Source organism: Pollicipes pollicipes, unplaced genomic scaffold (genome assembly GCF_011947565.3).
Source record: "Pollicipes pollicipes isolate AB1234 unplaced genomic scaffold, Ppol_2.1 Scaffold_4219;HRSCAF=4965_pilon_pilon_pilon, whole genome shotgun sequence".
Taxonomy (NCBI): Eukaryota; Metazoa; Arthropoda; class Thecostraca; order Pollicipedomorpha; family Pollicipedidae; genus Pollicipes; species Pollicipes pollicipes.
In genome coordinates, this window is record NW_023596448.1 from 11,542,160 (window position 1) to 11,554,943 (window position 12,784).

Sequence of the window (12,784 nt, forward strand, 5' to 3'; positions counted from 1 at the left end):
GTGATCTGGTTAAGTCTGGCTGGCATCCCGCGCCGTAATGAAATTGGCCTTTTGGATATAAGGAATCTCGTAGGTACTTTCAATGGTACTAATTTGTGCCTATCGTCGATACGATGTCATCTCACATACGGGCGCAGGCAGGGTGGAGCAGGCACAAGACGCATATGGTCCCTGCGGTTCCTCGGGATCCAGGGGACCCCTCGGGATCGACGACCAAAGGGCCGATTGGAGGGCTCGAAGGGCTGAGGAGCTGGCCAGGGGTTGCTCTAAGGACCTCCAGTCTGCAGGGCCGGGCCATTGGATGTCAGTTAAAAGGCCTCTGGCGATGATTAGGCATAAGTCGGAAACACTGTACCCGCACCCCCGAAGTGGAAGCCGAACACATTTCCACCCCAGCTACTACCCCCCCCCCCCCTCCCCCTCCCCCGTTCAAGTGTGCGATCTAATACGTACTGACGCCGAACGGGAGTGAAGCGGGCAGGGAGACAGGAAAATTAGAACGGCTTTCAGAGCTACAATCCAACGCCTTATAGTTGTGATGGCAGGGTGGTTCGCTCCCAAAGAGATGGTCATTTTACTTGTACCAACGCACAAAGTCTTCGGTCAGCGTCTTTGCAGCCTTGCATTGTACCATGCGCTATTGGGCGGGCCTGTTGCGTTGCTATCGGGCCCAAAAAACGCATCAGGAGACAAATTGCATCCTAAATTTCCCAAAATACTCAACAATTTAAAAATGGCCAGCAAATTGCGTCTGCTCGGCGCCAAAGCGCTAACGTTTGCGCAGACCAGCGTGTGAGGCCGGCGCGAAGACGGCCATGTATATTGCACAAAAAATAAATAAGATAAAAATAAAAATAACGAAAGTTGTTACGTGCGTTTGCGAGGAACATTATGCATATAGAGAAGACAGTTCTAAAACGCTCACTCCTCGTAGAATAGCCAGGAGAATGGCGAGATAGATGGACTGGTATTTCGGCTGCATGTCTATTGAAACGAATATCAGCACTAAATTCTTTCGTAAGCTAAAAATCTTGGTTGTTTTTATTGCAATACACATATCCGTCTTCGCGTTTATCATCGTAAACAACCGAATTAATGATTGATATTTGTTTTGATAAAGGCTCATAATCGAAATACAAATTCACCCATCTCTCTATTCTCCTGGTTATTCTACGAGGAACAAGGCTATTAGTGCTGTCTTATCTATACGAAAACTAAATAAGTTAAAAGCCAAGTTGACATCAAATGATGTCTTATTACATCACAGCGTTCAGAATCTCATTTCTCGCCCACCTCTGAGAGCACGCGATGTAGCGTTTCTCCGGTCCTGCTGCCGTTCTCAGCCCCGCGGCTAAACTGCAGTGATGCCGCCACGGACCGCTCATCGGCATAAGGTTTAGTGCCGGCGGGGTACCTGCTTCCAACTGAGCAGGCCACGCCGCAGCTTGACAGCCCACCCCTCCCGGGCCCCAGCTGGAGCCCAGTGGGTCCACGTCAGCTTGGCACGCCGGGTGACCCCGTCGTATGAGGGACGGGGCGCGATAACCCCGATCGGCTGATGGCGTTCACCACAAGGAGCTCGCTGCACTCAGTACCGGGACGGCCGACAGGGAGTTGCTCCGCTCCAGTACTGTTTGAAGATGGTGCCACAATAGCTGGCACACGCAGCGTCTCCGATGCGCAGACCGGTGCGTGAAAGATAAGTATAGGTGAGCGAACATGATTTGTAATAAATGGTAAGACGTAATGTAAGCATGTTATACTACGTGAGTGTATGTATCATGCGAACCGTGATATTTCATATCTAGAATGTGCGCGCATTTGAATAACCCACTCCTTCCATTTAAAATGCACACCAAGAGCTCCCAGTCAACATTTCAGTACCAAATCGCACGAGGTGGTCGGAAATGCCGCGCTCCGAGACCAGCTCACCGCGCTCAACTGAACGACGATCGCTATGCTTACGATCACTATACACTATACGGTCTGCAAAATCTGTCAATGTAGCGTCAAAAAGTGCAGCGCTGCCTAATGTGAATCGTCGGCTTTTCGCAAACAACAGAAAAATTCTCTGGCGATGAGATGTGTATTGTCACCAAAAAAAGCCGGCCCCAACACGTCCTCTGTACAGCTTCTCGCAGGGCGCTTAGGCCTGCTTGCGGTCATTTCCTTTACACCATTTCCAACGTCACTTTACTTTTTTCATCTTTCCTATGCCCTTGATCTTTTTCTTTGAATACATTTTGGCAGGAGAGACTTTCTCGTTCTTGACTGGCGTCAAAGACTTTCCTTTCTTCGCATGTCCGCCGCGCTGGGCTCTCGCTGTGACCGGACCGGTCTTCTGTGCACGCGCACCTTTCTCGCGCAACCCGCGCCTTGCGTCGGTAGTCACCTGGCCCTGCTTTGCCATAACGCCTGATGCCTTCTTGGCGTGGCCGGCGCGGCTCTTCTGACCACCGCCAGGCCTCCCGCCGGCCTCGCCCTGGAGCGCGGCCGGGCCGGGCGCGGCGCCCGCCTTCTCGGAGGCCAGTTGATCGAGGAACTGTCGCTCCCGCGCCGCCAGCTCCAGATCCTCCTCGTCCGACGAGTCAGGCTCGGCCGCCGGCGCCACCGCCTCCGCCGGCGCCGGGGACTTCTTGGCCGGCGGTGGCTGTTTCTTAGCTCGCTTGCGGCTGCGGCGGCCGGCGGAGTTTTCCTCCTCCTCGTCTGTCAGCTCCTCATCTGCAGTAGAGCACGCAGCGATCGTAAGTGACGTAACGCTCGCGAGTGCCGCTACAGGGGCGCCGCCGGGCAGCGCAGCGCCGCAAAATGAACTTTATAACTGCTGGAGACATGACATGCCAGACAGCGAAACATACGAAGGGGTCACAATTAGTTGTTTATGGGTGTTCTAGGATACGTCGACTGCGTTCGTCATTGTGCACTCCTGAGCACAGTAAGCGCAGCATTAATATACAGGAAGAGGGGCATCCGATGAGGCTGTGTTATTGCTACAACTAGGCCAGGGACACAAACAGAACGCACGTTTCTCGTACGCACGCATGCCATTACTCGTGGGTCTTCGTGCTGATTGCTACTTTACCGTCGACAACGAAACACTAATTGTCGGCGATTTATGGCAGGTAACAGCGAAAAAGGTCATACGCTACCTCATCAACGGAAGACAGATAAACACGAACACAATGGACATACTGGGGCTCACAAAAAGACAACATTTGCCAGAATCGATGTGGACTGGCCGCCACCACTAACCGTCGCTGAGAGGCCGCCTCTGGACCACCTCGACGTCGCCGAAGCGGTTGACGATGACGTCAGACTGAGCGCGGACAGTGCTCAGCTCGCCGACCACCGGGCTCCGGCCGCTACCCGGCTGACGGCGCGCCGCCGGCACCGGGACCGCGTTCGCCGACACTGCCGGCGCGGCGCGGCACGTTAGCGACACGGCTAGCACCCAGACCGCAGGCGCTAGCTGCGGTGACGACTGTGGCGACGCTGCGGTCGCGCCACCTCCCAGACAGCTGCTGAACTGAGCCGAACTGAGGCGGCCACGGCACGCCGTCCCTGCTGAACTGAGGCGGCCACGGCACGCCGTCCCTGCTGAACTGAGGCGGCCACGACACGCCGGCCCTGCTGAACTGAGGCGGCCACGGCACGCCGTTCCTGCTGAACTGAGGCGGCCACGGCACGCCGTTCCTGCTGAACTGAGGCGGCCACGACACGCCGGCCCTGCTGAACTGAGGCGGCCACGGCACGCCGTTCCTGCTGAACTGAGGCGGCCACGGCACGCCGTTCCTGCTGAACTGAGGCGGCCACGGCACGCCGTTCCTGCTGAACTGAGGCGGCCACGGCACGCCGTCCCTACTGAACTGAGGCGGCCACGGCACGCCGGCCCTGCTGAACTGAGGCGGCCACGGCACGCCGTTCCTGCTGAAGTGAGGCAGCCACGGCACGCCGTCCCTGCTGAACTGAGACGGCCACGGCACGCCGTCCCTGCTGAAGTGAGGCGGCCACGGTACGCCGGCCCCAGCTTCTGCGCAGACCAGCTCCTACGCCAGGCTGGCTCCAGTTTCTGAACAGGCGACGCAGGCACCGGACGCTTATTCGATTCAGTCGAAATCGATCGCTGCTAAGTGGCGAGTCATTTAACAGGGATAAGGAGGACCCGTGGCAATGAGTCATTTAACTGGGATAAGGAGGACCCCGCCGCATGTTAGCGTGACGGGCAGGATGTGACGTGGGATGCGTACTCTGAATCGCGCTGCCAAGAGCGGGGACCCATCGGTGGCAAACGTATTCGCATTAGCGACAGGTGGGGTGGGGGGGGGGAGGGATTTGTAGCCTGCGGTGTGCACCCTGGCTGTTTTGCGCAAGCTTTGCGAAGAGCGTTCTGCTATTGACGGCTGGAAGAATTCCGCAGTAATTACTTCGACCGGCTAAGATGGTATCGCAAAACGCGTGTCCCAATAATGGTGCCCATTTATGGCAGCCGACACAACACCGATCTCGCTGGCCTTTAATGAACGACGTACTGGCGCATAGCTAATGGGGGCAATGGTGATTGGAGGCATAACAGAGCTTATGGGCTTGTAAATCCTAATGGTGTATATCTTAGGAGTCACACAGCCACGGCATGGCTGCCACGCATGTCAATGATATGTTCATTCTGTTCCTCGTCAAGCTACGCAAAAAAAATGGCAATTAAATGATACTACATCAAACCAATATGTCAAGGACATACCGGTAACGGGCCTACGAAGCACCGATTACGAGTCAAGCATGGTATCAGCCAGGGAACCAAACAGCAGCTTGCTGCATTCGGCGACAGGCTCCCAAATATCAGAGAAGCAAAAATTGAATTCCTGCACCCACGCTGAGGCCGCATGGGCGACAAAGGAGAGGGCGCGTCAGCAGTGCATGGCGCGGCACCAAGCCTGCGCTCCGCACGCCCTGCGCCGCAGCTCTGTCGCAAATCAACTCAAGAAAGGGTCAACTTGCCGTTGTTTAGCCAATTAGGCCGGCAAAACACACATGTATGGATTTCGTTGCCAGCTGATGGCTTCATTGAGGTTGGACACGCCACGCGTAACTTTGTAGCTGCATACTGTCGAGTGCATTTTGTATTTTCCCAATTCCTGGCCACATCACAGCACGCCAGAATTCTAAGGCGAAACGCGATGATAAAAAGCGTTCACCCCACTCATACCATTGCTCGACAACACGGAAAGACTGGCTAGTTGCAAACGCGCGGTCAGAAACAATACAAACCCGCCCGACTAGTGTCGATAGCTATGATGACTCCTCCATTAACGCTCACCAAAGGCCATGTTTGGCTCACACCCCGGACGCGTACGCATCGCGCACTTGAATTATTGTAAGCCAGCTGGGCCTGCAGTCTCGGTGGTACCAAAACCGAGAGCGAGCCCTGCAACGGGCGGCCAAAATACGGCCCCTGGGTGAAACGCTCGCCCACGAACAGAACACGAGGTGCGCCCGCACCTTGCCTCGTTCACTCTATTGATTTCTGGGGATGACGCCTCGTGCTGTGCTCTTCCTATCTGCATGCTACAGGAGGCACTGCACCTGGTGGGCCGTGGGACGAAAGACGTGACAGCGGTGACGTCGACGCGTTTATCGTTGGCGTTGAGACGCTGACGTTGGGAAGCTAGGGTGTTGAGCGGAGGGTTGAGATGTCGACGATCAACATGCAGGTGATCGTGAAATATCAGTTTATGACACCATGCCCATGTGCAATTACGAATGAGTCCGCGCCGATTCACGTCTGGAAGGCACGCTTTGCATAACGCATCATTAAACAACCCCTTGCATGAAAAATAAGGCATCGTGCAAGCCTTAGTAAACCCAACACTATTGTATCACAAGGAAGAATGAAGAATTATGTTCGTAGTGCACCTGAAAAGGCGACATCCGCCACTTCCTGTGCGCTTTGTGCAAGGGATTGCAGCAAAGCACACGCCGGTAATGACCTGTCCGAGTCCAAAATGCGACATCCTGTGTTGCCGCATGCAATTTGAAATGTGTGGAACTCACGTCAGAGGCATTTGCGCAGTGCTCCCCTTCCATACAAAAGGTAGTGAGACTGCTCACCACCAGTCTGGCCAGCGGCACTGTAGGATAGTCTTTCTGACTCATATTTAGTGCTTCAGTATCCTTACATATAGCAACGAACAGTGCTGTAAATACGATTGCCTTTCTCTCCTTCAAACGATGTCGTTCGCCCCCCCCCCCCCCCCCCCCCCATCTTAAATCAGTACTAGACACGGCTCGACCACCTGAGCAGCTGTTTAGCATTCAACACACATTACGTTTCCCGACGTTAATTGCACGGACTGGGACTGCCTTTTGTTCGCAGTGCAGTGTTACAGTACATTTTTACCAAACGCCGTAAAACTTCACTAGCAGAATAAGAAGCAATACCCTTCTGGACGCTAAGACATCCATATGCTATCAGAGGTTGCAGTTATATTAGCATCTCGGAGAGTGCGAAGGTGGGGTCTGATCATACAGCTGAAGCCGAAAATTCGCTCCGTTAAAGAAAAGTTATCCCAACATGCAGCCTCCGTTGTAAAAACATGACTTCACTTGATAACCGCACCCTTCCTGAAACATTCGCAAAATCCCCTCAATTCTTACACGCCAATGCCACAGCGCTTTATGAACACGCATTGCCGACTTAAAAACAACATCCACTACGCCCCATTTCCACGTCAGCACTGCACTCTTCAACACTTCCGACGCGACAGCGACCGCTGGTCGACCGCGTCGCGCCTGCTTGCTGCCCCACGCGCCAGGTGGGCGGCCGGTGGCGCCAGCGGACCTCCTCCTCCCGCTCACCGGGGAGCGCGCGTCGCTTCCGGAGCGGCGCCCAAGCCATCGCACGGAGGAGAGGGGGGGGGGGGGCAGACCACGCCACCGCTCTTGGTTTTTTGGATTAGAGCCCTTTCGACCAGAAATGATCATTTCAGGGCTATGAGACGAACGAAAATAGTTAACGGTGGAGCAGACTCGCAAACGCCTGGGGGCCAACCACCCGGCTTTAACCCGCGCATGCGCGTTGGGTACCCGGTCGGGGTCCCCTCCCACGGGGCTCTCGGCCCACTCGTAGCTGACGCATGCAGCCTGCCCCGGACAGGCGGGGCGTCGCGAGGACGCAGGATGAAGCGAGATAGGGGAAAGAGGGACGGATCTCCCATGCAACCGCTCGTCCGGTCGCACCCGGTGCGCCGCTGCCCTAGGACTCCGCACGCGTCGTTCGATCGCACGCCGCTCCCCCTCCCCCTCCCCATGCGGTCGGCGGGCGCGACCGCGGGCGATGCCCTGTCGGCAGGGCCCTGGGCGCCGCTCAGTCCGTGCCCGCAGGCCTCGAGTCGGACCCAGCTGCCCAGAATAGGCCACTCGAAAGGTCAGCCGACAGCTGGCTGCATGGCCCTCCGCAGTGTCGCCGCCGCGTCGGGCCTGCTCCGCACGGGGCGCTGTCGGTTTCGAGGGCGGTGTGGACGGCGACGCGGGTCTGGCACGCGAGACGGTCCGGGCAGTGACCGGACTGCGGCCAGCGAAGCGTGCATCACACATCGCATGACGTCAAAGGAACATACAGCGGCCAGTGGAGGTGACTGATGCGGGGCCAGTGGAGGTGACTGATGCGGGGCCAGTGGAGGTGACTGATGCGGGGCCAGTCACCGGCACACGTCTTTGTCAGCCGAAGCTGAACACAGCAAACATGTATGCCCTACCATTAAAACCGGAAATGAAAATACATTAGGTGCAGCCTTGCCCACAGTTATACAACTGCATGCATTACTGGCGTCAGTAAAGAGCGGATGGAGGCTTGAAAGGAGCCGTTTAAGTATGGGGGCAGTACGCGGCCGCTTCCGCCGTCAAATCCGGCGAGTCCTGTCCGCAGTCGGGGCTTTATGGCGCGTCGATGGCAAATGGTGACGCAGCTGATATTTCTTGTTACCATGCTATGAGGTAAAAAACCTTATTGGGCGCGTCAACTACTTCTCACGCCCGCCAACTGGGCGAGTGTCTGTAAATGACACGTGACCCGATAAACTGCAGCCCTCCCGGTGAGCGCCATGTTCACAAACGCAAACACGGTGGTGTGACGTAAGCAAGTGATTTTCACAATCCAGCCACCAATCTCTCGTCGTGAGTCGTGAAAGCGCAGGTACAAGCCAGATGTCTACACATGGCCCGCAATGGCAATCTGCGCGGCGCACAGTCCCGGTCCGGTGTGGTTTGCGGCCTGTTCACGACGGTGCGGCCCGAGACTCGTGCGGTCACGCAGTGCAGGCGGTCCGCGGGCACTGCGGCCGACGTTGCTGACCGCACTGGACAGAGGTGGAGGACGGCCGGAGGTCGATGAAGACCGCCATCACAGCCGATGTACGTCCGAGCCACGTCAGGCCGTGGCTTGCACTGGCTGTCACCAATCAGCTAAGGTCACGATTCCGTAAAATGGGCGTTTAAGTGGTCTCTCTTATGTATGCCAACCGTGTTCAACGTTTTAAACATGCACTTTCGATTTTAAAAACCATCGAATTCCTTCACTGAAAAGTGGGCACGTTAGCCGACAATAGCAGCAATGGTAGCTAAACAAAATGTATACACTTCTACCATGGGCACCGAACAGCGAAAAACTACCAAGAATTCCTCCGCCGAAAAATGAGCATCCCTGCTCACAGCGGCAGCCAACGTAGCGTGATACAGCTACCACAGCGAGGGGGGGTTTAGGCCCATCTCGGCCACGCCGAGAGAAGACAGACACGACACCCATCCCAATTTTGGGCAGGACCTACGATACGTAATTGAAGATCGCATCACTAAATGAACACGCCATGTGGTTCGGTACATGCACGTAAAAAGCAACTAACGCATACTGCGATAAAGCGCTAACATAAACCCTTTAAATATGAGCGAGCTCCTTCTATACCGCTTCTTGCTCTAATGAGCGTCTACGTTACTCTTTAAACTCTTACCGAAATGCCAGGTCTGAATCTAATGAATGGCGGTGTAATGGTTCAATATGGCCCGGCGACGAATGGCAAAGAAATTGTTGGAGCGTACATCTAATTCCTGTGTCAAAAGCAAATCCGACTGACAAAAGGCGAATTCTGGGCAACCAGCGTGATATGTGGCCGCGATAGGCGCCTTAAACTGACGATGCCTGAACCGGAGAACTTTAAATGATTCAACGTGTGCAAATTTTCGTTGAGAAATTTCGCTAGCCGAATGGGCGCTCAAAATTACACCAGCATATACCAAGAGTGTGAAATATGTCAGAACATTGGAAAAGGCTTCCCTACTGGATGCAGCGCCGGCCACCTGGCTGACGTGACAATCACGTGACGTCATCACGTCAAGTATATCACATCTCTCAAAACGCAACAAGACACCAACATCACAGCCACGCGCGGCCCGCGCCCGAGCCCGCGCACCCCACCGTGCTCACCAGTGCTGACGAAGATGGGCAGGGCCACCGACTTGTCCAGCTTGAGGTGCAGGCAGCGGACGTTCTTCAGGCCGCCGGGGAACTTCTGTTTCAGCGTCTCCACCGCGGCCATCACGTTCTGGAAGAGCTGCTCCTCCGTCTGGCCGCAGCGGCCCACCTGCCGGTGGTCGGCGGCCGCCGCCCGGTCAGAGCGGTGCTGCGCGTGGCTCCTGACGCGCTCGACGGGTGGCTGAGGCGTGCTCTTCGCGCAAGGTTCGGCTGGTACAGGCCAGTTTACAAATAGGCCGAAAGCGAATTGGGGACAATGATGACTAACTTACGAGATGTGATATGCAAACTGAATATCAAAATTGTGGTCGGCCGATGCCGCTCTACCTCCCTTCAATCCGGCAAAGGTGAAAGAACGGGACAAAAAAGACGTCACGTAAGAGGTGTGCTAGATCAGGAAAGCAACACAGACTGCAGCACGTACGCCCAGTTGCCGCTCAGCCCACCCCACCCGCCCCCTCCTTCCCTGTGTCCCGTCGGGCGCGTCAGCCACCACAGCGGCATCGAGCGGCGCCGCCGCCCGGCGGGGTCACCGGGGCGAGCGGGCGAGCCTGGCAACCGGGCGTGCCGGACCGGCTCCTTTGAAGTCAATGCTGTCCATGGCTCACCATCATGGCGCTAACGCTCAGCTCACACGACACGTCCAGGAACACGTCCTACCCAGCCCCCTCTTCCAATTCGTGCACCAGTGCAGGCGACGCCGGGAGGGGCCGCCGCGCCGCGTCCGTCGCTTCGCCCGTTTACCGCTCCGACAACTCGGCCCCACGGCCAACGTTTCAGCGGGCGCGAGACACGAGCGGTAGTGAAGCGTCCACTCGCTCGGCCGCCACCGACGCGCCGCTCGCCGAAGCTTGCCACCCGCGGCCGAGCCACCCGGGGACGTCGGCCGAGGCGCCCGGGGTGGCGGAGTCGGCCCCAGGGGACGTGGGCGTCGGCGCACGGGGACGTGGGCGTCGGCCCCAGGGGGCGTGGGCGTCGGCGCACGGGGACGTCGGCGTCGGCCCCCGGGGACGTCGGCCGAGGCGCCCGGGGTGGCGGAGTCGGCCCCAGGGACGTGGGCGTCGGCGCACGGGGACGTCGGCGTCGGCCCCAGGGGGGCGTGGGCGTCGGACACGGGGACGTCGGCCGAGGCGCCCGGCGCGTCGGCGTCGGCGCCCGCGGGGTCGGCGAGTGTGGCACGTGGCAACACGGGAGACGATTCTTGTCATGGGGGTGCGGGTGGAATTCGCGCCTGGATTGCGTTGTCGGGTGTGGGGTGGGGCCTGTGGATCACGCGATACTGGCGCTGGGCGGCAACATGGCCGCTGGGCTCCGCACGAGGACGGCTGCCAGTCGTGCAGGTCCTCCACAGACGCAGCGCAGCGGAGGGCCGCCACCAGCTGTATGTTGGCTGAGTTGTGCTCTTGCTCGAAATTCTAGGCCATCTCCCCACACACACTGCTACATGATAATGCAAGCTTGGGTGTTTGGGCTCGTTCTCGGTGGTACTTCCAAGCACAGCCTGAAGCAACGTGACTTTTCGGCATAGCCCATGCATCATATCTAACAGCCTGCGCACCTAGTCACCCGGCGGATGACCGAGGGACTCAAGCACGTATGGGCCTGAAGCTGGAGGTGAGCGAATGGCGCTGCGACATCCGTAGCTACACGCTATTAACCTCTGAGAAAACTCATTTCAGTTCACCTAACGTAAACGAATAAGGCCGCGGTTTGGTTACAGGAATTGGAAAAATAGCAAAATTGCCGCAGGTTGGTGACGACTCACACCGCCAAGAATGGTCCACGGCCTAGACCAGCTCAGCCAATCGTTCATATAAAAAGTTATGCTTGTTTACATCGATCACCTCTCCGCCAAACGTTTACTTCCGGAATCTCGAGATGGTAGCGTTTTTGCTTTTTGCTACACACAGCCTGCGATTCATCAGCAAACTGTTATTTGGCGTTGGAAGCATATGTGCTAGAATCAGCTTCGCCCAGTGAGACCTACCAATCATGTGCTAACGTGCCTCTTAGGGAAGAGATGTTATACCAGAGCGCACGCGTCAGGCACTTTCAGAAAGAAAGTGGCCCGGCCCAACCCGTGCGCATCATCTGAGCCATCTATCCGCTGAGCCCCCCTTTAGTCTGATCCATCTGATCCGTCTGATCCAGATGATTCCGTCTGAGCCGCCTGACCCACTGAACCACCCCATCCGAAACCCTGACCCTCGACCCCTGAGCGCGGCGCTCACCTGCACGGCGCTGGAGTCGCCGCTGTTGTAAAGGTGCAGGTAGGTGGAGTTCAGGACGCTCACCTGCACGGCGCTGGAGTCGCCGCTGTTGTACAGGTGCAGGTAGGTGGAGTTCAGGACGCTCACCTGCACGGCGCTGGAGTCGCCGCTGTTGTACAGGTGCAGGTAGGTGGAGTTCAGGACGCTCACCTGCACGGCGCTGGAGTCGCCGCTGTTGTACAGGTGCAGGTAGGTGGAGTTCAGGACGCTCACCTGTACGGCGCTGGAGTCGCCGCTGTTGTACAGGTGCAGGTAGGTGGAGTTCAGGGCATTGTCGATCTCATCGGCCAGGTTCTTGGCGTCCATCTTCACCGTCACTGGCTGCCTGTGAACGCCGCTCGGTCACAATCACAGTGTGTGTGTCCAAAGTCAAGGTTTTTTTGTCGGAAAATGACAACTTGGATGATGTCGAGCGCCGATATCGAGATCTCATTTTCGAACTCATTTCGCAACTGCGAGTCCTTTCGTATTTTCCGCCTATCAGTAAATCTCGCATTAATGATGGATTGCGTTTTTACTGAATTTGGTCCCCTACGGGCCTCCGTGAAGACATTTCGGTCTCCATGGCACTTTCGGCTGATGAGATTTTGAAGCACTACATGTCTAGCGTCCGCGCATGGAAGCGTGCAATATCAACAGTGCGTAGCAGAGGCAATGCAGTAAATAAGCAGTAACTAAGGATCTCTGGCAAGGAAGCATAAGCTGCACGTGCAAACAGAACAAAATGGAGAATGCGACAAAATAATGGAAAGCTTAATGTTAAACTATTTAAGAGCTGAAATTTACATAAAACATCCACCTTGCAAATTTTAGTGCATTTAAGCAGAATCCTACAGGGCGTCTTTCTATCCCCAGCAATCCACGTGATATGCTGCGTTTTTTTTGTTGTTTCAAATGGTTGTTCATGACGGCGTGGGATGTTTAACACCATCAGCACTCCATGAACCGGGGCCGATCCCGTTAAAAAAGAGCGTTTTGTTTCACAAGCAGCTTC

At 56.3% G+C, this 12,784-nt stretch overlaps 1 protein-coding gene across 1 annotated transcript; it reads right to left on the reverse strand.

Annotated features, from left to right (window-relative positions):
* Window positions 1-2,067: 2,067 nt before the first annotated feature.
* On the reverse strand, window positions 2,068-12,111 carry LOC119095563 (ribosomal L1 domain-containing protein CG13096-like). The gene is made up of 4 exons (XM_037218415.1): window positions 12,004-12,111; window positions 9,473-9,629; window positions 3,253-3,411; window positions 2,068-2,721 (listed from the first exon to the last, which is right to left on the reverse strand). Exons 1-4 carry the CDS (start codon window positions 12,094-12,096, stop codon window positions 2,189-2,191), a joined length of 942 nt encoding a protein of 313 aa, XP_037074310.1. The 5' UTR covers window positions 12,097-12,111; the 3' UTR covers window positions 2,068-2,188.
* Window positions 12,112-12,784: the final 673 nt, after the last annotated feature.

Coding starts and splice junctions, on each gene's coding strand:
- LOC119095563 (XM_037218415.1), bottom strand. CDS start 12,096: ATGGACGCCAAGAACCTGGCCGATGAGATCGACAATGCCCTGAACTCC. Junction 9,630..12,003: donor GCGACTCCAGCGCCGTACAG/GTGAGCGTCCTG, acceptor GACCACCGGCAG/GTGGGCCGCTGCGGCCAGAC. Junction 2,722..3,252: donor GAGGCGGCCTCTCAGCGACG/GTTAGTGGTGGC, acceptor GCTCTACTGCAG/ATGAGGAGCTGACAGACGAG.